This window comes from Camarhynchus parvulus, chromosome 1 (assembly GCF_901933205.1).
Source record: "Camarhynchus parvulus chromosome 1, STF_HiC, whole genome shotgun sequence".
Taxonomy (NCBI): domain Eukaryota; kingdom Metazoa; phylum Chordata; class Aves; order Passeriformes; family Thraupidae; genus Camarhynchus; species Camarhynchus parvulus.
The window spans coordinates 99,279,525-99,306,455 of NC_044571.1; the positions used below are offsets into that span (position 1 = coordinate 99,279,525).

At 40.6% G+C, this 26,931-nt stretch overlaps 2 protein-coding genes across 2 annotated transcripts in view; one reads left to right on the forward strand and one right to left on the reverse strand.

Annotated features, from left to right (window-relative positions):
• TOMM70 (translocase of outer mitochondrial membrane 70) lies at positions 1-25,165 on the forward strand. Its single transcript, XM_030971087.1, has 12 exons — positions 1-279; positions 8,333-8,506; positions 9,602-9,728; positions 12,197-12,306; positions 13,627-13,775; positions 14,866-15,073; positions 16,325-16,459; positions 17,627-17,734; positions 18,857-18,973; positions 19,811-19,908; positions 20,428-20,550; positions 21,479-25,165. Exons 1-12 carry the CDS (start codon positions 34-36, stop codon positions 21,630-21,632), a joined length of 1,749 nt encoding a protein of 582 aa, XP_030826947.1. The 5' UTR covers positions 1-33; the 3' UTR covers positions 21,633-25,165.
• The window catches only part of NIT2 (nitrilase family member 2), an 11,947-nt gene continuing 10,116 nt past the window's right edge, over positions 25,101-26,931 (reverse strand). Inside the window, exon 10 of the mRNA XM_030971099.1 lies at positions 25,101-26,768. Within this exon, the coding sequence (XP_030826959.1) occupies positions 26,680-26,768 (89 nt within the window). The 3' untranslated portion in view covers positions 25,101-26,679. The remainder of the gene's footprint in view (positions 26,769-26,931) is intronic.

Sequence of the window (26,931 nt, forward strand, 5' to 3'; positions counted from 1 at the left end):
CTCCTCCTCCTCCTCCTCCTCCTCCCGGGCGTCATGGCCGCCTCGAAGCCCGTGGAGGTGCCGGGCGGCGGCACCGCCGGGCTGTCCCGATGGCAGCTGGCGCTGGTGCTGGGCACGCCCATCCTGCTGGGAGCCGGCGCGATCTATCTGTGGGGGCGGCGGGCGGCGCGGCGCGGGAAGGGCGCTAGCGAGCGCAAGACCCCCGAGGGGCGGGCGAGCCCCGGGCTCGGCGGTGAAAGCGGCTCCGGGCAGCCCGACGGGCCCGGACACGAGGAGATGGTGAGCGGGGAGCGGCGCCGCCCGGAGCGGCGGCAGGGGCCGGGCCCGCCGCGCGGGGAGCCGGGCCGGGGTCCCGGGGCAGCGCGGGGATGGCCGGGGTGCGAACTGCCGCCGGCAGGGCCCGACGGCCGCTGGGCCCGTCCGGAAAGCGGCTGTCAGGGTGCCGGTCCCCAGCGAGGAGCAGCGTGTGATGGGATGGAGCTCGGGTGACATCCTGGTCGTGCTCTGCGAGACACGCCCGGCAGGTCACAGAATCACAGGCTGGGTCGGAGGGGCCCGCGGTGGGTCGTTGATCCAAACTCCGGGGTCGAGCAGGGTCATCCCAGAGCACAGTGCACAGAATTGTGTCTGGACGGTCTGGAATACCTCCAGTGAGGGAGACTCCACGCCCTCTCTGAGCAACCTGTTCCAGTGCTCGGTCACTGCACGGTAAAGTAATTCTTCCTCGTGTCCATGTGGAACTTCTGTGCATCAGTTTCTGCCCATTGCTTCTTGTCCCGTTGCTTGGCACCACCGAGCAGAGCCCAGACCCATCCTCCTGACACATTTCCTCCAGATACTGAGAGATAATGATGAGGTCTCCTCTCAGTCATCTCTTCTCAAGGCTAACCAGGCCATTCTCCTTTAGGTTTTGCTTCTATGAGAGATGCTCAAATCCCTTAAATCACATTTGTCACCCTTGGTTGGGCATGCTCCCAGACCTCCATGTCTTTCTGTGGTCAACCTGTGTGACCCACTGAGCTCCTAGCCCGGCATTCATGGTTGCAGTTCTGCTCTTGCCATGCAGGGATCAGGAGTACTTCGTTCCAAGGCCAGGCATTGCCAAATGCATCTTCTCATCAAGTGGCTGAGCATGGATCTGTGCTGCTGAGAGGGGAACATACCTCTGCCTCTGAGGTCTAGAGTAGCTGTGAATAAGTTTCCTCCAGGAATAGTGTTTTGAAAAGGAAATCTCTGATCTGTTGTGTGAGAGATGCTGGATACAGCAGAGTGCAAAGAAAACACAATCAAGATTGTTTTAAAACAGAATAGTATGTTCCATGAAAATATAGAAGCCACACAGTTTATGCAGCAGAGACTTCGAAGTGTAGAATTTGCCTGAGTAGGCATGCTCTCACAGCATACATCTATCCTGTTGTAAATTACCCTTCTGAGAACTTTCAGATAAAATAGTCTGTAAAAAAACTCAAGGACAACACGTAAGATAAGAGTCCAGATCGGATCCGTGGTTCTCTTGTATATCTGTGTTGGAAAAAATGCCTCTAAGATGCACTTTCTGCTAATTTGCAGTCCCATATGTACCTTGCCAGTCATGCAGCATTACTGAGGTGAGGTTGCACTTGACAAGCATGTTTAAAGTAGTGGATTTGACAAACTGATGGCCTTTGATAGGAGTATCCCACACTGCATTTTCTTCTCCCATTCTTGTGCATCACCCAAAATGCTTTGAACTGTCAGACTGTTTGAGCTTCCCATCTGAAATGATGAGGAGAGAAGAAGAATCACCTCTTGGAGACAGGGAAAAGTCCGTTCTAACCTTGATGGTTTGAGCGATGCAGATTGACGCGCTTGGGCGGGCAGTGGCAGGCGCACATGGGGGTGGTGAGGAAGGTGGCAACTTCCCCAGCTAGTGAATCAGAGCTGCTCTCAGGCATTCCCAAAAGCACAGCAAGCTGTAAAACCTTTGCTGGACCTCGAGGCAGTTACTTCAGTGCACTGATTTGTTCCTTGCTGGGCACCAGACAGTACCGAAGAAGTTGTGTACAGAGGACAAATTCAGACTGTTTACTGTGGTAGCTTTGACTCATGGCTGCAAGCAGCATCTGGTGTACTTATGGGAGTGTGCTTGCTGTGTGTGAGCTCTGCAGGTTTGCAGGCTGCTCCTGACCTTTGTCTTTCTGCAGTGACTTCCCTGTTAGTGCCTTCATTCTGGGTTTCTTGGTTGTGTTTCTGAATTCCAGCAATATCCAGGAGTTTGTAGTCATGCTGTAGTTGTAGGAAGGAAGCACTTAAAACATTTAAAACACTTACATAGCATTTGATTTAAAATATTGTGTGTTGCTCCACAATTTGAGTTACTAGAAGGCTGTGTGCATTTAAGCATAGAGTTGAGTGGTATGACCTGATGAAAAGTTTCTTGAAGAGTGTCACTGCTTACAATGTAAAGAAATGAGAGATGTTGCTTAGGAAAGCTGCATAAGTTATCAGATTTGACTGATTACATGAGATAATTGTCTAGCTGGTCAAAATATGGCTGCATCAGAAAAATAAATGTGGCTGCAAGTTCCCAGGACTGCTTTATGTGTTTGTGGAGGATTGTCTTCCTGTTACTCATATCCGAAGCAATGATGCCGTGTAGATTTCATGTTTCATAATTTATTAGTTATGGATATTAGTGATAAGACCCATGATTCAAAATACAAGCACTGCAGATGCTTCACTTGTAAAACTGCCTGTATTTTATTAATCTGCCTCTCTAACGTGATGAGGTATTTTTTGAAACTCAGTTGGATTTCACGTACAAGTCTGCACAGTGAATAAGAGCCAGTAATTCATTTCACAGGTGAAATACAAGAGGAAAATCTTTGGAAAACACATAGGTCAGTAATGAATCTGCTACCAACAGTTGTGTCAGCTAACTATTCTTTTACTCATAAATGTAACTTAGGACTCATACTGTTTTGTGCTTTTCATTAAGTCAGCCCCTGTATCCATTTGATGTTCTGGTCACTGTTTCTGAAGACATGACCTTGAATTTTTTTTCTTTGTTCTTTAAAAATAAATAAGGTCCTATACCTTCCCTATTCTGTATTCTGACTTGTAACTATTTTGCATGCAGCTCAAGCTTTTCTTTTACCTGCTGCACAGGCCTCACATATTTTTCCCAGGCTGTGTCTGCACCAGAGGATTCTCCGGCCATCCACTGGCCAAGTGTGTGATCTATGACTGACACTGTGTTGGCAGAAGCACTTAGCACAGGTGCTATATTGGGAAAAGCTGAACTACTTTTGGGATTCCTTCTTCTGTAAGCACAGCTCCTTCGCAGTACAGTAAACTGGTATTATTGGGCCAGTTAAGTGATGACGATAAAACTGCATCTGTGGATGGCTCAAAGGTCGTAAAGCCAAATTGCATCTGTTCATGACAGTTGTCATTGTTTCTCGTAATTTGGATGGAATGTGTTTTAGTCACTCATTAGCAGTTGTTTTGCACATCCTCTCCTGGTTTTTAGGGAGTATTGCATAATTAAAATATGGAATGCTTTGCATATATTGCTTTAGTTGGTACCCAATTGATTCATATTTTTTTTAACTTATTCCATGATAAATTCTTAGCAGTTCACTCCTTGTCTTACAGGAGTGAGCAGTGGTTAGTCAGTGAGGTAATGTGTTGGTTGCTTCAGTATTTTTCCCCCTGAAGTTGGAATCAATTCCTTCTGCAGTTCTGTGGTAGTCCAGATCTGACCCCTTAACTCTTTCAGCAAGTTGACAGGGTAACCCTGTGTTTGGTGTGAGAGGAGGGCAGCTGGGTGGCCCTGTGTATTTCAGACAAAGCCCTTGGGGTCACAGCAGTTCCTGTCTCTGCACACTTTCCTGTGAGCTGGGTACTGTCCTTGAGTGCAGTGTGGGTGAACGTGACAAACTCCTCGGCCTTTGTGGTGCACATACCAGGATCAGCAGCCAGCTAGCGTGGCTTCTTTCCAGTGGCTGTTTTAGTAGCTATTGCTGAATGCTGCCTCTCTCACTGCTGTGACATTAGATCAGGATATGAACAAATTGAACTGCTTAGTCTAGATACACTCATGCTGGTACTTACTCTAAATTGATCTAAGCAAAGTACCTAAAAAGTCATTTCTATTGTAGTGTGTACCTGTTGCTTAGTAAATCTCACTGTCAACCTACTATAAGTCTTCTATTTCGTGCTAGCTATAGTGGATGGGTGTAGAAAACTCCTAAATGTGTGTACAATAGCAGTAAAACTGTTAGACTCTTGGCTTATTTATGGAAGGTGTGGATGGCAAATTCATTTAGCAGGAAGGTGACTGACAACATTGTGATTTTGTCCTGTAAACTTTGTTATGTTTTTTCTGAGTGTAATACCTCCTTGCTTGTGCTTTGAGTTTACTTCTAAAGCTCATGTAAACATACTTTTTATCATAGTGGTTTTAGTGCTAGAGAGACTTTTAAAATAATTTATATTCAGTTAATACCTTTGTTTGAAAAAAGACTTGAGATGAACCTTAGTAAAAAAAATGTAGCAGAAAGGTAGGTATTTAGAAAAGAACAGGATTTTTTTTCCTGGTACCTCATCTCATTAAGAGGGTTCTCTCACTTGCAAAGGACATAAAAGAGGCCTAGACCAAGGCTTTCTTTTTTTGCAAGTTGAATTAAGATGGCTGAAACAGTAGTCGCTCTCCATGTCGTCTGTCAGATAAGGGCTCATGCAAATCCTTTTCAACCAAGAGAAAAATGCTGAAACTCTCTGCTCATGCTTCTGTTGTGAATCACTGCCATCATTGGCTGGCAGGAAATTTCTTGTTCTGCTTTGAATAGCAGTCTCCCTCAAATATATAAGGTTCTGAATGGCTAGTTTAACAATACTGCCATTGCAGGGAGTTACTAAGCCTTATTATTCTTGCAGCTGGCAGTCTGTTGCTGTAAAGTTGCTGTTTGCACACAGTTTCTGAACATTTTGTGAGAAAAGCACATTTGCTGAGGTTAAATTAGGAGTTCAGAAAACTTTGCCAATGTTGTCTGTTCTTTAGTCAGTTAGCAATCTGCTTGTTCAGGTACCTGGATGACTGATAACTCAATTTCACAAGTGTCCTTTGGCTTAAGCTCTGTTCTAAAACTTGTTAATCACGAGTTGCTGAAAGCAGTCCTAAGTACTGAGATGTTATTTTTTGTGTAGCTGCAAATAACTCCTGAGTTATTTGTTTTGTTGTTCTGTTATGAACTTACATTCATTTTATTGAGCTGGTTTGGTTGTTGCACAGATTCTTTGACCAGAAGATGACAAACTGGAGAGTTTTTCTTGCTCTATATGGACCTTCACCATGGGGATAAAAAGTGTCCAGTGTGCCACACAGCATGGTTCAGGTCAGGCTCTGTCAGGTGGGGAGATGCAGTGAAATTGGGAAACAATATCTAGAATTATTACTTTGGCAAGAAAACAGAAGAATGAGGCTTTTGATTACTTGTGCATGAAGTTTGTTTGCATAATGAGTTCGTAAGTGCTATCTTGTGTATGTCCAATGTAGCAATTGAGAAGGAATTTTTAAAAATATGCTTAAAAACTTTTCTAAGGGTTAAACTTAAGTCTTGACAAACATTCAGAAACTGATGTTATGTGAGGAATTAATTTTCATTTTCTTATTTGTGCTGTCATGAAAAGGTATTGCAGCATACAATGTGATGTGAGTTCTTTAATATCTTCTTTTAAAAAAATAAACAGCTACCAGAAAAGCTCCAAACCATCAACAGTAAAAAACCCCAGCAAATCAATGAAAAACCTCCATTGGGTTTGGCGGTGGTTTGGGTGCACACTGAGGGCTACAGCAGAGTAGTTTGAGTAAGGGTGCAGGAACAAAACATCTCAGAGCAAGCAGTCTAGCTTAAGGCAGCATAAACAAACAAGTTGATTTCTTCCTTGCCTTGGGCGATGCTGCTGACTTTATTGAATTGAGAGCATGTTGTGCTCCAAGTTCTGACTCCTTACCCCCACATTTCCTGCCTCATGCCATGGCTGCAGCAGGGGGTAACCAAGGAGTCAGCAAATGTTCCATGATCCATTTCTGTGTGATTGGCTGTGTGGTCTGTGAGCCTGCAATGGTTACTAAAAGTTCACTCTCATAACAGAGTTACTGAGTTTAATAACTTTGGCATCCTGTGTGTGGTCTCTGAAGTTTTTGATCACTGTTGTGTGCACTTGTAGGCTTGTGGGAAGGCTTGATAGTAACCTAGTAGTAGGTTAGTAGTAGTAACCTAGCTGCAGTTAGGCTTCATCTCTGCAGTCTTAAATCATTTTCACACTGGGAACATGTGTGAGTGTTACAACATGGCCCATATCATGTGTTTTTCCTTTTTGACCCAAGTTAATAGGAATGGCACTGAATTTTGTAATATTTTCGCACAAGGACATCTTTAATGTGGTTTGCTCTAGACATGCACAAGGAAAAATTCAACCTGACTTGCATTCATTTAAGTTTGCAGCATATGCATAACCCTTCCCTTTGTTAAAAGAAAAGTATTATTGTGTTTGGAGATAAATTTAGGACCTACTAAAAATAAATTTAACCTTTTGAGACTTTGGTTAAGTTTTAAAGAAACAATTTACCAGATACACAGTTACTTGTCTCTCAGTAAAAATAGTTGCACTCTAATTTAGAGTAGCGTAGAGTTACACACAGTGTATGGGGTGAAGTAATAATAATCTTTTATCACATTAACTTTGGAGCTTTACAATAGAAAAATCTGAAAACCTTGCAGATTGCCTTGTTCTGTGAACAATAAAGATGGTGCAGATTGATGCAGTGATTAATGACTTGAGAGAAGAGCTTTGCTGGCAGTAGGGATATTTAAGAAATTCTCTCCCTTATATGGTTTCATTTGTAAGTCTCCCCTCAGGAGAATGCTTATAGGATACTTTTGTTCTATTTGGATGCCTAATTTTATGTAGGAACTGAGGCTAGCACCCATTATCTGATTCTCTCCTGCCAGGATAGGCATCCAGGCCTTAAAAGACAGGTTGTAGAGTAAGTCCTGGCTTCCCCTCAGGTTTTCAGTTTTAAAGTAAATCACTTAGATGCAAAAAATGATCAGGTTGGAATGAAATGAGTAGATATTAAGGGGAATGGGCAAATGAAATGCGAAGTTGCTTTCAAATTTGTGTTATAGCTGTCTGGTTGTCTCTATCTGTTCAGTTTGGCTCTGGCAGTGGATAAGTGGGTAGAGGAGGCAGAAGTATGGTCAAAGAGCAGCAGGGACAATTCCCAGCAAATCCTCAATGATCTCAAGTGCAGGGGATATGTAGTGAATCCTGCAGCTATTGTTAAAGGCACTTCTGCCCCCAGTCTGTAGCCTTTCCCTCCTCAGAAATGTTGGTGGAATGGCATGTGTGCTCATACTTGTGCTCATTTTGGTCTGGCAGAACTGCCCCAAAATGTTGTCCATGAAGTAAGGCTGTGACAGAAGAGCAGAAATCCAGAAGATCAACGTGAGAATCTTTTGCAGCTCTTATTTCTTAAATGCTCTTTGACTGAACATTTTTACATTTAATCCCTTACAAAGCACAAGTTTTGATAACTGATTTGTAAATCCAGGGGTTTCAGGTAGGTAGCAATGTTAGTTGCTGCAGAAATCCAGATCATCAACATGTGGTACTGAACATAAAGATGCATTTAGCAGGGTCTCAGGCCAGTCAGCAAAGTTTCCCATCCCCTGCTAAGATGGTGATGGTCCAACACTTGTCATTACATGAAGCAGAGTGTGTGAAGCTGTAGAGGAGTCAACTGTAAAATTGATTTGCTTAGTGCATGAAAGGCAAACCAGCTTTATTTTCCTTAGAGGTTTTGTCTTGCTCAGTAGGTCTTTCCACAAAGTGTTTTCCATATTTAATTCATAGTCTAATGAATCACCTCCGGTCTTAGAGGCTGTCTGTATTTCAGAAGGAGATTCTTCTGTTTGAATTGCTTTGAGGGCTTTGTTGTCTTTACACATTTAGCCTTTGGAGAAACAACTTACCTCATTGGTGCTTCTGATCACCAGCCATGTAAAAGATTACAGTCTGTTTAGCTTAACCAAACAGAAATCACTGCATTGTTTATTACCATTGTAGTGAATCTTGTGAAAAGGTTATCTCCTATCTGATACACTTGCAAAAGAAAATTCTTCTGTGTTTCCAGGAACTGAAATCAGTGAGATTTTTCAGAAGTCTGGGCTAGAGTTTACAAGTCAGGGCTATTTTTATATCTTTGAAGATGGGCCCTAAAGTGCATAACTTGTGTGCTGTGATGCCTTTTTAATTTGAACTGACCTCTCACTTTCTTTTTCAGAGTCCTCTTGGTAGAGCCCAAGCAGCCAAGAACAAAGGAAACAAATACTTTAAAGCAGGAAAATATGAGTTAGCTATTCAGTGTTATACTGAGGCTATCAGCCTGTGTCCTCCTGAGAAAAACCTTGATCTTTCTACCTTCTATCAAAACAGAGCTGCTGCCTATGAACAACTGGTAAGAAATTAAAGATAATTATGTAATAATTTACAAAATAATTGTAAAAAGTAGCATTATCAATTTTGTATTTTGTCACTTTCATCCATTGAAAGGTCCCAAGTGATAACATCTGCTGCTTTCACAACAGATGATGTTTTCTTTTCACAAAAGATGCTGTTGCAGCTTTTTTTAGCTTATCATACTTTTTTATGTATAAATAAAATTGTTTTCTGTTAACCACACTCAGTATATCTTATGTAATTCTTTTGCATCTTGCTCTTCCAAGACAAAGTTTTAATTTCTTATTCTCTGGAAGAATTTTCTTGTGTATAAGTTTATTTTACTTCTTTCTACTTGAGTGATTAACTGTGAAAGAAAGGTGAAAGGCCAAATATTTTGGAAGGATGCTACTTCAAAATGTAAACAAAAAAATCCTAGTAAAGGCCAAGACCTAAATTTTGCATGTGGGGAAGTAACGTTTACTCGACAGCTGAGTATACTGGGTGTTATTTTAGAAGTCAGTCAGTGTTGCTTATTATGGTATGATGGATTTGCTTATGAGGTCGAGTTGGTGAGCTGTATCAAGGAGTGGAAAAGTTGGCTTTGTACAGTCTGGACTATCAGGTGAGAGACTGTGCTTACATGAATCTGGCATTAGATTTAGTTCTTGTCTAACACAAATTCATGCCATAATGAATCCCAAATGTATATGGTTCACTGTATTAGAAAAGCCTGTTTTGATAAATTGAAATAACATTAAAAAAAAAAAGTTTCAGCACTTTGGTAAACTTGTTTGCTTCTATTATATTTCCATCTTCTTTCTTCTAGTTCTTTTACACCAATCTTTCAGTCTCAATGTTACCTCCTGCAAGCATCTTTGCATCAACTCATTATGTTCTCCCGTGGGGTTTGCACACTGCCTGGTGTAGTGTTTGGTAGGAATTCCATTTCTGGTGCAGGAGTTGGCAGTTTTTGTGCCCAGGCAGTTTCTCCCTGTGGCACTGGCAGGGAGGAGCCGCAGCCGCTGCTGGGTGTGCGTGAGCCCGGAGCTGGGGGAGCCAGCACAGGGAGCTCAGTGCAGCCCCTCTCACTGTGCTCTTTTCCTGCCCACAGCAAAAATGGACAGAAGTGGCACAAGATTGTACAAAGGCTGTTGAGCTCAACCCTAAATATGTCAAAGCTCTCTTCAGACGTGCAAAAGCCCATGAGAAGCTAGACAATAAGAAGGAATGTTTAGAAGGTGAGTGGCTCATTCTGTGTGTACTTAAAAGTGGAATTAGTTCTGCTGCTTTGGAGAGCTTTGGAGATGGCAACTTCTGGAAATGTTTTGTTTTCACTTCTGTAGCTACAGTAATGTAATAATTATATATTTAAAACAATTCATAGCTTTTGCAAATACATATTCTCTTGTCAGAAGAAACCTTTTCACATTTCTCAAACTCTCATCTGCTCACATCTGAAATGACTGCTGAGAAATTGATGTTATTGTAGCAACTCAAGATATTATTTTTCCAGGAAACTCCTTCACTTTAGGGTAGAATTAATCTAACATGAGTGGATAACCAGTTGTTCTATTTCCATGCAGTAAAGTGACTTTCTTCTCTCGTTTGTTTTAGAGAAATTGTACTACTACAGAAATGTGGGGTTTTGCAGGTAGAGATGCATGGTCAGAAATAAAAGTATTGCAGCAATTTAAATGCATTGGACTGGTATTAGAGGGAAAACAGCTTCAGTAGCATTTTTTTTCTGGTGCATAATTTATGAAAACCAGAACAGATTGATTTTTTTTTAATATTAATACTTTGTATTCAGAAGAAATTACTGTCAAACTTTCCAGTGCTATTTGTAAACAGAACACATTTTGAACTGTCAGGAAGATGTCCCTGAGAAGCCATAGAAATTAAGAACTACAGGTCAGATGTGTTGTCTCATGGCACTTATGAGCTACAGTACACTGCTTGAAATTACCCATATAAATTTCATCAAATGAAATCATTCCTGCTGATGTTAGGTTAAAAGACAAATTAAATTTTCAGCTGTGCTCATTATCAAAGAAGGACAGAAAATAAGGCAGTGCTTTGGCTGGGAAATCTGACTGTTAAATGAGTTTCATTATGTGTAACAGACAAGAATTAGGTCTGCCAAATTAGAAGGTAAATTAGATGTGAAAATTTTATCTATCTGTTTATCTGCTGGCAGAATGCCTTTATGCCTTTTAAGACAGTAGTAACTAGAAAAGGACAACTTGGTCCATTTAGTGCATCCTTTGCAACCACTGTGTATCAGCTGCACTTCCAGGGTGCTGTAATAAAATCTAAACCTTATGCAGCTGCCAGGTGATAAAAGCCCCAAGAAAGATCAAGTGTCCCTATGACAGCAGGACAGTTTTAAATATAACTTCTTTTTACTGTTAGTAGCAGTGATGGTAGTGACAATTATTTTCAGCCTTTATTTCTATTTGATTTTTTGCTTGCAGTGTTTTCAGATCTGAAGCTTTCTTGGCTTTTTTTGGAACAACACTGTTTTTCCATAACCCTGCTTTTGCCTGCCAACCACATATGGCCAGTAAAATCCCAACAAGTAGGGTATGCCCATGTAGTGGAGGAAAGCAAAACGAAACAAACCTCAAAACCCCAGCCACCACCAGCAGAAAACTCTTCCAGGATCCCTGGCAGTATTATTTGGGAAGATGCTGCTGCTGCAGCCAAGCCTGGAGTGCAGCAGTCTTTGGGCAGAGTGTCTGCTGGGTTTGTAGAACACATTCTTTCTGGGGGTACCATACTTTCCCAGGGACTCTGATGTGCTTCAGGACCATGCCACAGGTGCAGGGAGTTTCTGTATAACTGGCTTAATAGTCTCTCTGGCAGCAGAATTAGAGAGATATACTAAAACTCCAGGGCAAGACATTTACTTTCCAAGCATATTCAGACAGCACCCTGCTTGAACCTCAAGTCCAGGTTCTGGTCATCTTCACTAATGTTTAAATGAAAACAAAATAGGGAAAACCTGTGGTAGCATTGCATTAAGTCCAGAGAAACTGTGTGTGGTAAGAGTGCATTTCACACTGGGAAGTTTCACTCGGGCAGCAGTGGGTTAACATTTGCACAGGTTTCTCTGTGTGAATGAGAGCCATGTGATAGGGGCTGGCACTTCAAATAGGCCAGCAAAGTATTTCTCCTTGCTCCCTTCCAAAGTCACAGAGATGAGCAGAAAAATTTGAGATAGAATTTAGGCAGATTTCTTAAACTGAGGAGTAAGTGAGATGTGATGGTACTGAATGTGAATTTTAGAAGTAAAAAATAAAGACCAGCCCCAGAAGAAAAGCTGTGTTAGCACTTTTAATGCAAACATCATATGAACATAATTACTCTCCTCAAAGTTTCAAAATGGTGGAAGCCCCTGATAGAGGTATATATTTTCACTGTGGATTTAAGTGTGTTTGTCTTTAGATAAAAACATGAACAAAAAAATAAATGTAATTTCTTTTCATTCACTGTCATGAAATCCTTTTATCCCAGGAAGATCATTTTGGTTACAAATTTGTGTCTTGAAGAATACAGTAAATACAGCAAACTGGAAACAGAGGCTTTGGCCTGAGAACAGGACATGTATTATTTTGGCAATGCCTCATTGTACTCAGTGGCACATTTTATAGTGTACTTCAGTGACTATCAGAATTCCTTTAATCTCACTTTTGTTGTTTCCTAGATGTCACTGCAGTGTGCATTTTAGAAGCCTTCCAAAACCAGCAAAGTATGTTATTAGCTGATAAAGTTCTTAAACTCCTTGGAAAAGAAAAGGCCAAAGAGAAGTACAAGGTAGGACTTGTGATACTGCTGAGTAATTGTTATTTCACCTGACCAGTTGTTGAAAAGTTGGTTGCTGGCATTCTGTCAGTTGCTGTAAACAAGTCACTGTTTTCATCTGCTCAAGCGTAAGAAGAAGCAACACAAACTGGTTCCGACAAAGCTGCCATTGTACCAATGGTATTTTCCTGTGTGACCTCTCCAAAGTTTTCAGAACCTCAGCAGGGAAGAGAGATCTACTTCTAGCAGTTGTTTCCCTTTAATAATGGAATTTGTTATGACAGTCAGGAGACACCCTAAGTTGGTGTGCTGCCCTATGTAGGGCATTTCTGAACTTGCAACTTCATGGAAACTGGGTGTGTTGGAACAGACAGACATCTATGCATGAGTGTTTGGAAACTGCAGAAGAGACAACTGTGGAAGCAGAGGGGTAGCCAGGAGCAGTAATTTTAAGTGACTGTGGGTTTACAAAAAGGTTGGGATAGATATTAACATGTTCTTTGTTGTTATTAAAGCATTCTTGTTTGTGTTTTGGTGGTGGTTGAAGTACTGAAATCCTGTGTTGGTTTTGAGATGCTGAATTTCTTTCCTGTAGAAATTCACGTAAATGTGTAGTGTGGAGGTAATAGCAAATAGTGTTATGAGTGTGGTGGACATAGATAGGTGTGCTTCAGAAGAGTGCATTCAGTGTTTTCCTGCAGGAGAGACTGCATTGTAATTCTTGTGTGCAGTTTGTTTTAAACAAGAAGTATTTTTTGGCTGTAGAAAGGACTGATTACCTGAGAAGTGTTACTTCTGGGACTTTAAGTAAGATATGTTTTATCTGGGCCAAGTTCCACACAGAACTAGGGTATTGCCTCATTAGTCTCCATCGTAATAATGACAGCAGCTTCTCTTGGACAAGCTGGAGAAAAGAGGAAACTGCCATTCAAAATCTGATAGAATTTAGGGTCATGCTTAAATCACCAGCTTGCATTTTTCACCCAGTTTATGTGCACACCCAATGCTTTAGTACATCTACCCAATGTCTTATGATATCCTAAGAGTCCTAATTTCTAGCCACATATGTGGAAAGATACAATCTCCCTTCACCCCAAATATCATCATTTTGTTTTCACTGATGATGGGTATTGCATTGTGATCTGAAGCTTGAAGGATCCCTAAATATCAAAATGGCAAATCCAAAATATCAGGCTATCAGATGAGAGAGTGAAAGTCATACATTGTTTGTTCCATCAGGTTTTTTTTTAATAGTCATGTTTGCTATCCATTTCCATCTTTCCCATCTGATCCCACCACCTAATGACTTGGAATTTCCTTTCTCTGTTTCAGAATCGGGAGCCTCTGATGCCCTCACCACAGTTCATTAAATCCTACTTCAGTTCTTTCACAGACGATATCATTTCCCAACCTTTGCTTAAGGGTGAGAAATCAGATGAAGATAAGGACAAGGAGGGAGAGGCTTCTGAAGTAAAAGAAAAGTGAGTGTACAGTACAGTTGAGAATTGTTTGGTACTGGAATTAAGTTTTCAGTTTGTGTAGTACTTGGCATGGAGATTCCTTTGACATAAATGATATCAGTATTGCAAGTGAAACTTTAGTGAAAGCTGACTGGCTAGTTCCAAACTTGCACTAAGCAGAAGAAGGACAATGAGACTGGGAAAATATGCTGAATATTTACTACAGTATCACAGTAAATCTTAGGAGATGGGAGAACTGGAGAAGGCCCAATGATGCTCTGGGGGCAAGGAATATTTTATACTGAAAGAACTTTTCCAAGGAAGAGAGCAAGTTAGCCTTTGGACTGGCAGGGAGAAGATGAGCTAGGAAAAGGGAAATTTTGAATGAAAACATGCAGTTACAGCAACTGAGGCCGAAATGGTGTTTTCTCTTTCTGGAATCAAATTGCCCATAAATGAAAAGTTTGTTCTGGCATAGAAAACCTTGGTTTTGTAGGTTTGTTTTGTGTTTTGTTTAGTGGCGCCTGAGCACCACATAAATGGTTCTTCAATTTACTGTGCTACTTTCCAGATTATTTTTGGGAGATTCCAATGCTGTCAGTTTGGAAACCATTGCAAACAGCATTATGATATTTTTTTTAAGTAAGAGAGAATGTCCTGATCTACAAGCAGATTCACTGAATGCAGGATACAGCTGAGAACAAGGCAGTGCTGTAATTTTTTGCTATTGAATAATTTCTTCCACATACAATCTGCATATTGTTAGGTTTAACATTACACTTTCCTGTCCATGTATTTAGCCCTCTTATTTAAACCAGAGATTATTGCTGTTCTTTATGTGAAAAAATACCTCAAGGGACAAATGAAACTTATGTTCAAAATCTTCAAAATGTTTTTCTTTATTTCCAATGTAATTTGGCCAGTTTTTGTGGAAATTGTTTTCCATCTAAGATGGCTCCATCCAGGAATGGATGTTCCAATGGGACTATGCTGGTGTTGTAAAAGTATAGCACAAGTTAGTATTTGTAATGATTTGATGAAACATCTGAAAGGAAATTGCAGTGTTCAGTGAATGCATGTATATATATAACTGTTCTTACATCATTTACAGCTCTGGCTATTTGAGAGCAAAACAATATATGGAAGAAGAGAACTATGACAAAATTATCAGTGAAAGCACAAAAGAAATTGAAGCAAAGGGAAGATACATGGCAGAAGCTTTGCTTCTGCGAGCTACTTTCTACTTACTTATTGGCAATGCAAGTGCTGCCAAACCAGACCTAGATCAGGTCATCAGCATGGAAGATGCAAATGTGAAGGTAAGAATCTGTCACAGCTGGATTGTAGTTGGGATTGAGAAGTTAGATGACAAACTTGCAATATACTTCAAGAAGTTGTTTGTCCAAATTTTCAGATGTATTAACGGGAATATTCTGGTTTATTTACTCTTTTGTTACTGACAAACTGTTTTTCACAAGGGCTTGTTGATTTTTGAGACAGCTGCACTGAGTAGTGCAAACTAAAGGTGATAAATACTACAGACTAAAGAACAGAGGGAAGCTGAATTAATTGGAGGCTTATCCACTCTGGATAAGTGAAAAACTTTTAATTGCACTTGCATATTCAGCTAGTTCAAAAAACATTGATGTATTTGTAAACACAGGAATCAAGAAGGATTTTGGCAGGGCTTGGAAATCCTTGGAGATGGAAGCATAGGCTGACATTTTTGAAATTAAGTAAGGGAGCCCATTTATTTAGGGTCAATATGAAACTTATTCCTGCTTAGAATAATTGAAACGTGTCAGTGTTAGAAACTAGTCAAACGAAAAATTTACTGTGATTGATTTATTAAAAATATGGAAGTTGATCTAGTACTGATATCCAACTGTGACGGACAAAGACTCTCTAACAGTTTAAAGTTAGAAAGTGTGGGCAGCGTGCAGGATAGCTCCCAAATACACACTGTGATTTACAGTTGATTACAGAGTACTTTTATCTATAAAAGTATTGAATACCCAAAATACAAATGCATATTCATAACTTTGGTACATCCCATTCCCCGCTTCGTATGGTAATTCATTCAAAAGCTATTAAGCATGCGTAGTTTGTTCCTTGAAATGGGTCGGTGGTCCCTTTCATGGGGAGGGTCCCAAAATGAGGAAGTAAATGAAGTCTTCCTCCTTCTGACCTTTCTGCTTTTTCAATGCAAATATGACAAATGAACCCTTGGTAGAATTCCCATTCCCATCTTCAATTGGTTTCAGAACAGAGGAGGCCTATAAGTGTCTTATGTTCCTAAATGCTATTTATCAGTTTCTATATTCCTTATTATAAACCCAGCTAACCAAACATTGTGTTTACAAGCAATCAATTATTAGTTAACTACTCAATTAACTTCATCAAGGCCTACCCATTTATTTTAATTAACTCCAATAAAGCTTATCTCTAACTAAAATCTTAGCTCCTCTAAAATCTCTAAATTCCTTGAAGTTTATGTATCATGATTGTACTGAAGCCTGCAATGTGGAGGAACACTGGGTGGCTGATGTTTCCCTGGCTGTGTTTTGCAGCTGCGAGCCAACGCTCTGATCAAACGGGGCAGCATGTACATGCAGCAGCAGCAGCCTGTGCTGTCCACCCAGGACTTCAACATGGCTGCTGACATTGATCCTCAGAATGCTGATGTTTACCACCATCGAGGACAAGTAAGAAACCCTCGAGATTTGATCCCAACACTTGGCTATTTCAGTTATGCTAAAAGGAAAAATGGTATCATTGGAGACACTTTATACTGTTTGTGGCAGAAAAATATGAACTCATAATTGGGAACTTTGTGGGATAAATACACAGTCTTTTTTGGAGGTTCAGGTCAGGCAGAAGCAATTAATTTCTATAGCTGTAGGAAAGCCCTCTATAGTGTGAACTGAGACTTACAAGTGTGGGGGCTTGTGTACATTTACAGCAGATAAAAGCTGTTCTCTGAAGGGGCCTGGATGGCAGAGCAGCATCTGCACAGCAGGAAGCTTTGTTACAGCAGAGGTAACATGGCCCTGATAACACCTGCAGCCCTGGGCCCTGGACTTGGATCTCTTCAGCTCATCCCTCTCTGCTTTGTGACACTGCTGTGTCCTTGACTAATTTCTAGCCCTAGAGAAGCCTGGGCTGCCACAGACCTGTAGGATGTATGGTGCTGGAAGTAAAAATGGAACACTAGCTTATGCAGATAGGCTAAGTCATGTTTTACGGAAGACTTCCATGGATCAAGGGTTTTTCTCCATGAATTTGTTAGACCTCTTTAGTGCTCAGAAATTAAGATGGTGCTGTGTGTTGACTGAAGGGAATGAAAGTGCTCTGCAGATTGAAAATTTGTGTTTTAAAGTAGCTTCACAGTAAAGTAAGAGAATGATGAAGTGAACTCTGCTCCTGTGGAGGAAAAGAATGTCAAAACAAAACCAAAAAAAAACCCCAACCCCACAAAATAAGTTGAAATAGAAGATGGAAAAGCTGAAATGTTTCAACGTCCAAATAGTCCACAGATACTGGCTACAGAGAAGCAAAACAACTTGAGAAAATACGGTATAATTTTGGAGGCTGGTCATAATGCTGACACAATGATGACAACAGTCTAAAATGCAAGGATTCTCCATCCCTACACAGGGTCATTGCCTGCTTGTGTAGGTAGCCAAAGTTTCACTGGTGGCTTTGATAACACAATTATAACAGTGATTTTTAGTTATGAGTTTTGCAGGTTTCTAGACATTTCTGCAACTGAGCTGGAGATGGTATGAGTAACTGATGCTAATTGAATTATCATGTAAGTGTCTGAAGCACAGATGAAATAGAGAAATAGGATTTTCTTTCATTCTGGCTAGCTGAAAATCCTGCTTGACCAAATTGAGGAGGCTGTGGAAGACTTTGATGAATGTATCCGATTGCGACCCAATTCTGCCTTGGCGCAAGCACAGAAGTGTTTCGCTCTGGTAGGTAACGTGCTGGGCTTGGTCTGGGTGCTTTTGCTTTAAAGAGCTCTGTCAAACACTCTGTTTCTCTGGTTTATTCAGATTTAACAGGAAAGTAGGGCAACATACATCTCTGTCTTTTAATAATAAGGTAAAAGAATAATGCAACAATTTCTTCACTTGGAGAATGGATTTGCTGCTTTTTCCTTGAAACACTCATTGTTCAAACAGAAGAACATTTTTTCTGTTCTGTGAGAGGGGAACTAAAATCTTGATTCTAATTGGAGCAAATAAAATCGATTTTAATAAAGCTTTACTATTGTGGAAAATGGTTATCATCAAGAAATTGGAAACAAACTATTTCAAGCTAGTACAATGACTCAGTGTGCAAGAATCTGGTCAGGGCAGCTTTGCATGGTGTGAACAAAGAGGAATGCCAAGTTTGGAATTTCTAAGCATTTGAAATAGAGGGAAGCTATCACAATTATCAGGCCTCATGACTTCCTTCTTTCATCTGTTTTCCTCTCCAAGTCCAGACACTTGGACAGGTTCCCAAAACCAGATTTGGTAGGATGTACAGGCATGTCACCTTCTGGAGCTTAGCACAGAATCATACAATGGCCTGGGTTGGAAGGGATCTCAAAAATCCTCTCGTTCCAACTCCCCCATCATGAACAGGGACACCTCCTACTAGACCAGGTTGCTCAGAGCCCCAACCAATCTGACCTTGAACACTGCCATGTTTGAGGCATCCACAACTTCTCTGGGTACTGTTGCAGTGTCTCACCACCTTTGCAAGAATTTTTTCCTAATATCAAATTTAAACCTGCTGTCTTTCAATTTGAATCCATTCCCCCTTGTCCTGTTTACATGTTCTTGTAAAAAATCATTTTTACATACTCTTGTAAAAAATCCCTCTCCATCTTTCTCATGGCTCCCTTCAGGTGTGTGAAGACCACAATTATACCACCCCAAAGCCTTCTCTTCTCCAGGCTGAACAATCCCAATTCGCTCAGCTTATGTAAAGTAACTGAATTATTATGATGCAGGCAACTCTTGGGGAGGTGGGCAGAGGCCTGATCAGCCTTTTTTCAGTCTGCTGATGGCCTAATTTTTTTCATTTGTTTTTTTTCCTTGGAATAGTATCGCCAAGCTTATACAGGAAGTAATGCTTTGACTGTGCAAGCAGCCATGAAAGGCTTTGAAGATGTCATAAAAAATTTTCCCAGGTGTGCTGAGGGCTATGCACTCTATGCTCAGGTATGTTTTTCTCTCAAAGAAAATGCTGCATTCTCTTGTCCTTTTTATCTTGGATATAACATTTCTTCAGATAACAGATGAAGATTTGTGATGCTAAGTTCTGAGATAAGACATGCTGCCTGGAGTTAGCCGCTTGCATTTATGTTATGGGTGTTCTGTGGCAGAGGAGATACAGGGGGAACTGGTGGAGCAGGGTGTAAGTAATGAGAGTTGAGGGTGGTTATTAGGAGACAGAGGTTATTCCTGCATGCTTCCCTGCTTCCTGCATGTATGTGGCATCTCAGCTGATGAATGTCAGGGATTCTCTGAGTAATTTGAGAGTCAGATGTGTGGAACTAGGGTGACATTTTTGTTCTGCTGCCATTGGCATGTAGTGGTTTAGAACAGCTGTTGGGAGTACACTTGTAACAGAGACTGTAATTTCTTCTTAGAGAACATACTGCTGGTTTTAGTAGAAAGCATGACACATTCTGATTTTAAGTAGGTTGGCAATGTATCTCCATTTCATTCTGAAAGAATTATATCTGAAAAAGGAAGAGTTGAAGCTTGCAGGTACAGACTTTTAGAATGGTTTTTATTTACAGCACACAGCATGTTGCTTGTGGATTTCCCATTACAGGTGGCAGTGGTCAGTAATTTGTGCACTTAAAGCACAGAAGCTTTCCAAAAAGCCTCAATTTTGAAACTTAACTCTGGTAACTGATGTGCCTGGCCTGCTCTACCATAAATGAACTACATCCAACCTCACGCTGTCAATACAGTTTTAATTAGAATTAGCTGAGTGCAGAGTGCATGCTTTGGGTGCTTATTGACAAACAGGTTTCTCTTTTGATTCAGGCACTAACTGATCAACAGCAGTTTGGCAAGGCTGATGAAATGTATGATAAATGCATTGACCTTGAGCCAGACAATGCCACTACATATGTTCATAAAGGGTATGTATTGAATTTGCAGTCCTTGTGCTCGAGAGCAGTTGGCATATTTAGATGAACCAACCTGAATTGAATGTTTATGTTTAGAAATTTAGCCAGGAAAAATAACTTGGAACCATCTTTGTGCTCTTAAATGTATTTCTATATTTTGTCTTGACTAAGCTGCAAATAAGTTTCAGGAAAGTTTCATCAGTGTTCATTGCTAATTGAGTATCTGCTTGAAGTGTTTCTGACTTTTCCTTTAGCCCTGTTAGTTTCAGCTTTGTGTTGAAATTTTTTCTTTCATAAAACAACATGTACCAAGTGCTCTTGGGAAAAATCTGCCTTTCTTTAGAGTCATTAAAGCAGTAAAGTGGCTTATTGAAAGTGACTTTCACATAGGTGTTTTTAAAAGTCATGAAGTTACTGTGCACCTGGCATTAGAAATTAAATACATTATACATTTGAGATGGTTTTTTTTACCATGGTGAGGGTTTTGGGCGGAGTATGTGAAGCCAATTTGAAATTTTCTCTCTTCTGTAGTTTACTTCAGCTCCAGTGGAAGCAAGATTTAGACAAAGGATTAGAACTCATAAGCAAGGCCATTGAAATTGATAACAAATGTGATTTTGCATATGAGACCATGGGAACGATTGAAGTGCAAAGGTAATGCTGAATTGCAGTGTTAAGAGTTCTTAGTTTCTTCTGAAGTTACAGTAGTTTTTAAAATTTCCTCATGGATCCTGTCTTGAGATCTTCTCCTTGGTGTCCTGTAAGGCCAGCTCTTACCCAAAGCCCTGATTTCTGTTCTGTAACTTTGGTAAAGCATATGCATTCTCTGTGGCATAATTGTAATTTATAATCTGACTTCTTTACACCAATTTCATACTTAATGGACAAGGTGCAGAGGAGTCTGTGTATGTTTAAATACATCCCTTCTGCATTTAAAATTACTTCCTTAATCATTACCTGGCTTTGTGTGTGTCTGATTGTCCTTGGACATTGGACTGTCTGTACTGAGGATCCTGTGCTGATTTCTCCTGCAGCCAACAGGACTCCAGTTTACAGTTCTTGGGGGAAAGAGGAATGCCCTGCTCTGTAACATTATATTGCAAATGTGCAAAGGTTTGGGGTGTAGCTGACAGTACAGCACAGAGTCTCTTTTTAATATGTCTACTCCTCTAAAGGACAGACAATGAAACTATTGCCATGAGAAATTTTGCAAGCATTTCCTATTTAAATAATGTGCTTCTATCTGTGCAAGTTTTCCTCTTTTTGTATATTAAGTCCTTTCAGAGGAGATGAGACTTGATTCAGTTGCCTAGCATTATCTTTGTAGTGAACTTGGTGTGGAGAACATTCTACCCATGGGGGCTCTCCAGAGGAAGGCTGTTTAACAGCTGTCCTAGTTGCTTAGGCTTGGTAACAGCTCTGAGTTTACTCAGCATCACCACAAGTTCTTGTGGTGGTTCCTCCCAAAGTCCTTTTAAGTTATTAATGGTGGAGAGTGGAAGCCCTGAAAGAAAAAGGATGTTTTAGAGATTACAAGATTGCTTTGGCAGTCTTAACTGGGCTAAATTTTTGTTTATTTCAGAGGTAATCTGGATAAAGCCATTGAAATGTTCAACAAAGCTATCAACCTGGCCAAATCGGAAATGGAGATGGCACACCTCTACTCACTCTGTGATGCTGCCTATGCTCAGACAGAAGTTGCAAAGAAGTATGGATTGAAACCACCGACACTGTAAAGAAACAAGGAGGAAATGACCTTCCAAAGTGAAGTTGCCCACTTCAGCCAGCCCTAAAGATGCTGTTGCAGAACATGCTGAATGGTGGAACTTAGTTTTTTCCCGTTCGTGGTGTTGTCATTTGCTACATCTGTTAAATGTTTAGGTGTTGTGGGAGTGGTTGTTCAAGGAAGTATGCAGTGCTGCATCTTGTTCCTTCTGCAGCAGAAACCTTAGAGTGTGTTAAGGGAAATAAAGTTGCAGGGGAACCAAAGGAACATATTTTGGCCATGCAAATAAAAACTTCACACTGGTTCATTTTGGGTGATTATGTTGTGGGCGATTTTTGCTTTATCAAATAATATTACAGCATGTGGGTTTTTTCCTGTTGATTTTAAAGGTAATACTAGTCAGTGCTGTAAAATAGGTTTTATATCCAATTAATCCTTGAGAGTTGATTTTAATTTTGCAAAAATTTATTTTCAAACTTTAATAATAGAAGGGTTTTTTAAAGTCTGTAGATGTGGAGAGGATACCTGTAAATATATGCAAGCATGCACAATCTTCCCTTAAATCCCCCTCCACCCTCTGCATAACTTACTTAGAAATAGTCCTGTGGCAGCTATTAGGGAATTAATTTGATAGTCCTTATTCTCACCCCAGAAAGCCCTAGAGTACTGCATAGGAGAGCTAGGGAAAAGGTTGGCTGGGGAAGGAGTTCAGTAACACTGCTTCAGTGTAGACTTTACTGGAAGAAAGAATGTATTCCTGTGCAGCAGTCCTTACTTGAATGTCATGGGAAATTGTTCTGGAGGGTTCAGGGGGACTTTCAAGAACAGAAAGCACTGCTGGGAGTCAAGCTCCAAAAGGTAAGGTCATGCTTGCATATAATCTTTGTAATCTCTGATGCTTTTGCATAAGTGTAGCAGCTGATAGACTATCTAAATTCTCTTCAGTCTCTAGAGACTGCTGGGTTATGATCTCCTTTTAAGAGCCCCTTAGCAGGATTAAGTGAGATAAGGAACAAAGCATAGGCTCAAACTTCCAATAATGGAGTTGTAAACTGCACTCATTTCCTTGTTCTGTAGACCCTGTCTTGTCCAAGATTTCAAATACTGTGGAAAGGAAGCAATTGTGCTGCAAACAGCAGATGGGCAAATTATGAACAGTTTTCCTCTCGTTATGAACTTCACAGAGGCCCCTCTTGCTTTGGGTTGATCTTTCTGGTGTGGAAGTCAGTCAGTCAGTCCATCTTGCCTTTCCCTGGACTGATGTGGCTGGACAAACCTCATGCAAATGATGTAGCTTAATTTGTGACACACTAGTTTGGGCTTCTTTCCATCCTGAAATCATAGATTTGTTCGTGGTGAATCGTCTAATGTATTTAACCTTTTAAAGAAATGAATGATGCTGTAGTCAAATGTCTTGGTCTGTAGTTTGCCACCATACAGCAGCAGCTTGCATTTTCAACTTGACCTTCCTTTCTCCCAGCAACTACAGTTGAATATTCAATTGGTGGAGAGTAGAGATAAAGATTTAATCATTATTTTAGTAGCTCATTAGGTGATCAGAAACCATAGCACTGGTGTAGAATTGAAGATACGGGAATGTACTGGCAGCTCCTAGGGGCACTGAATGGAACAAGTGTCAAATGTCTTCTCCAACTTCTAATCTCTGCATCAATTACCTGAGAACAAAAATATGCCAGGCTGATGAGTCCTGTTCTCCAAGGAGTTTTTATTCGCATGGCCTTATTTACATTGGCATTTTCTCCTCATCACCCCATCTGTACCCCATTCCTTACCCCACCCAATCAATTAAGGGAAAAAAGCATGTGCTGTCAATTACTAGCATTCCAAATCATCACAGACATTTGCCTGTTCTTCAACTAGTTTGAAACTGCACTGAAAGGATGCATTGTCTGTAATTTTTTTGTAAATGACATATCACCTGTAAACTGAAAAAATAAATACTACCTTCAAGTATCTCTCTCTGACATGTATAAGAACAGGTTTTGATGAAGGGGTTCTCTGCAGTGGTGAGCTCTGTGCTTATATTCTAAGTCTAGGAAGAGCTGATAATTGACTCCTTGTCATCTTCTCTCACTTCAACCTTTAAGAAAGAATGAGGAGGAGACGTGGAATCAACAAATCCGATTTCTGCTTGCTTCCATCACCCACAGAGGTATGATCTTGAGAGCTGGAGATTACAGGGGAAAGGAAGTCGAGCCACAAGGGCTGGGAATCTCAGTAGCTGCGACCCTGTTAATGTGTGTATGAAGGTGCATCCCTGTGACGAAAGGGACTTTTTGTGAATGGCTGATACAGTTGAGGTTTTATTTTAAGCCAGGTGTGCATGTGAACTTTGAAATGAGACAAGTATTACTGCTATTTTTAAAAAAAGTTGAAATTTAGTAAGCTAGTACTGAAGACTTGGATAAAGCCCATGTATCCTAGAGGGATACTCTGGGAGGTTGCTTCTACATGCAGTTGTCTAGCAACTTACTTCTCATCATGTATGGTTCCTGTTGTTCATGGAGACAATGCTGTCAGGCACACGGTGTGATTCTTGGGATGTCCTGCACAGGGCCAAGAGTTGGACTGGTCCTGATGGGCCTCTTCCAACTCAGCATATTCCATGGTTCTAAGCTGTGACTTGAATTACTAGGATCTAACTGCAGATGGAAAGGGAAAAGGGAACTAACATACTCTGAAAAGCTATATTGTAACTTATTCTGGAACTATGAAGAGCAGCTTAGATGCAGCTTTAACCAGCCCAGCAATACTAACACTGCCCACTTTCCTGCCGTTTCTTCAAAAATAATTTAAATTCTTGCAGGCTGAAATTCTGGAACTGTTTCAGGGTTGTTACTGATTAGCTTCCTGTACTTACAGAATACTGGTGCATATGTGTCATATGGATACCTAAAAGTGCCTGTTGTCTACCAACACAAAGGTTGAGTATTGGCTGCTTCAAGCACTGTGGCTAAGAACTGACAGTGTACTTTTTTCAGGGAAAGCCTCACAAATTCATAGCCCCGTTTGCATCACTTCTGAGTGCAGTGCACTGGAGACCCTACTAAATACCCTACTAAAACAAGGTGCTTAGGAGTTCTCCTGATAGACTGAAAAGAACTGAGCTCATGTCAGCTCTTCAGCTGAGTTCACCAAAGTAGTTTGTAATAGATTTTCATCCATCCTCTCCATTTGGGATTCCAGGGGAGGAGAGTTCAGACCACAGATTCTGTTACCTGTTGCAAACTGCACTTTGCATTTCTCAGATTTAAGTGGTCAGCCCATGAGAGTCCTGCACCACTTTAATCCTCCAAAGGTAGTATTTATTTACTCCTGTGTGTTGAACTAGTAGAGAGAGAGGAGGGAAAGAGATGAAATAGTTATTATGACTTAGAAGTTGGAGCCCAGCAATGGCCATCATGGATATGGGTTATTGAGTATGTGGGAAGCACTAATCTAATGCAGGAGACTTGGCTCAAATGGTAAATTGTTAATTTTTTAATATTTATTTTTCAACAAATAAACCTTCATTTCACCTTGTGCTCTGTGGCTTCTTTCTTAAAAGTTCCAGTGCAGTATGTCCACCAAAATGCAGTGAAAAGTACAGACCAAAAATACCTCCTGCTACAGAATGCCACCGAGTGGAGTGGTGGGATCTGGCTTTTGAGGGGAAGAATGTGTCAGGGCTTGGCTGAGTGTTTGTTCTTGTTTATAAAACACACACCAAGCTCATTGCAGAGAAGCCAAAATGTTAAAGACAAAAGCCAAAACAAAACCAAAACCTCCACAAAACCAAAAAACTGTGGGAAGAGGAGGATTGCTAAACATGAATGAAATATAAGATGGTTTTGGGGAAAATGTGGTTAGCTAGAGCAAGACAAAACCTCTCCCTCCCATTTTTGTATTTTGGAATCTCTTTTAGCCTTACAGCTGTTTTATGCTGCTGGAAAACCAAAAGCTTATCAGTGAAGGCTGGTAAGTTGCTTATCTTTTTCATTCCAAGGAACAAAAAGCATAATTTGTACATTATTTTTACATTAAAAGATGTCTTCCTTCAAAAAAGAAACCCCAAAAGCAAAAGTGCAACATGCTTGGCTGGTTTGCAGTATTTCAAAGCTGTCTTTCTCGATCAGTTTGTCTCCAGCAAAAGCAGAACAGCAAGGAATGTTTTTTCTGCAGTGGATGGGAGCTGCCCATGGTAGCAATAATGCATTCAGGCATTGGGCAGTCTTGTGGGAGAGTGTGGGCAGAAGGACTTAGTGCAGCAGGTTTTCCAACCTGCCTCCCCTCAGCCTTTTCCAGGCAGCAGAACTAAAACCCACTCAGGCATTCTATTAAGGAAGCAATATGGAGAGCAAAGGTGTGGCAAGGTGTGAATTACTGTAACACAGTAACCCATGTCACTTCAGCAATGAACAGGATTTGCCATACGGAGAATTTAATATACAAACTCAAACAAAACACATCAACCAAAAACTGCTACAGATTCTTCTATAGAAGCAGCTCTGTCTGGCAGCTTCTTGAGGTGTCCTGAGTAGCACAGAGCAGAATTTGGCCTGTTTTGCTCAGTGTGTTAAATTTTAAGCTTCTCAAGTTAGAAGTAGGGCATTCAAGGACCTTGGTTAAGTCATGTACATCTAAAAAGGACAGAGTAAGAAGAATCACGCTTCTCAATTTTCTGACAATTCACTGAAAAATTCATAATACCAAAGCTGACTTTAGAGGGAGTTTCAGAGAACAAGATTTCCATTTCTGTGTTCTACAAAACAGGCCTCAGAAGGTAACTAAAACATTATGATGCATAAAAATCAATGTTGAACTGATTTCATCTCCATCTTTATCCTAGCTGTAAAATACTATGAAATACTTAAGTATGAGAGGAGATACAAAAGTTATGTTTCCATCATACTAGAATTGCACCAAGTTCTTTGTTATGTGGTGGTTTCTTAACTGGCTCATTAGGTAGTAAATTGTGGAGCAACTACTAAGGAAATCCTTCCAAAGATGAAGGCAACAGCCATTGTGACAGCTGAACCTTCCCTCTTCACCCAGCTTTACTTTTTCATCTCTACACCATAGAGATCACTACGCTTCTGGCTTAAAATAGGAATCTGCTGACGTATTTCTGCAAGTTTCTTTAGATCTGCAGGAGAGAAGAAAAGAGTTAAGAGAACAGCAGCCAAAAAAGAAAGCTCCTGACTTGCTGTGAGGCAAGCCAGGGAAAATAGCAGCTTTGATGGAGAATGGGGTGGTAGGGCACTGCAAGTGAGCGGCCAGGGCTGAAGGAAGCCTCAGTTTTGCTGTTT

What these genes read in the sequence shown, in the direction of transcription:
- TOMM70 (XM_030971087.1), top strand. Translation starts at nt 34, where the DNA reads ATGGCCGCCTCGAAGCCCGTGGAGGTGCCGGGCGGCGGCACCGCCGGG. An exon ending in TGGAAGATGCAAATGTGAAG is followed by an intron (nt 15,074 to 16,324) that starts GTAAGAATCTGT and finishes TGTGTTTTGCAG; the next exon opens with CTGCGAGCCAACGCTCTGAT. An exon ending in ACTACATATGTTCATAAAGG is followed by an intron (nt 19,909 to 20,427) that starts GTATGTATTGAA and finishes TCTCTTCTGTAG; the next exon opens with TTTACTTCAGCTCCAGTGGA.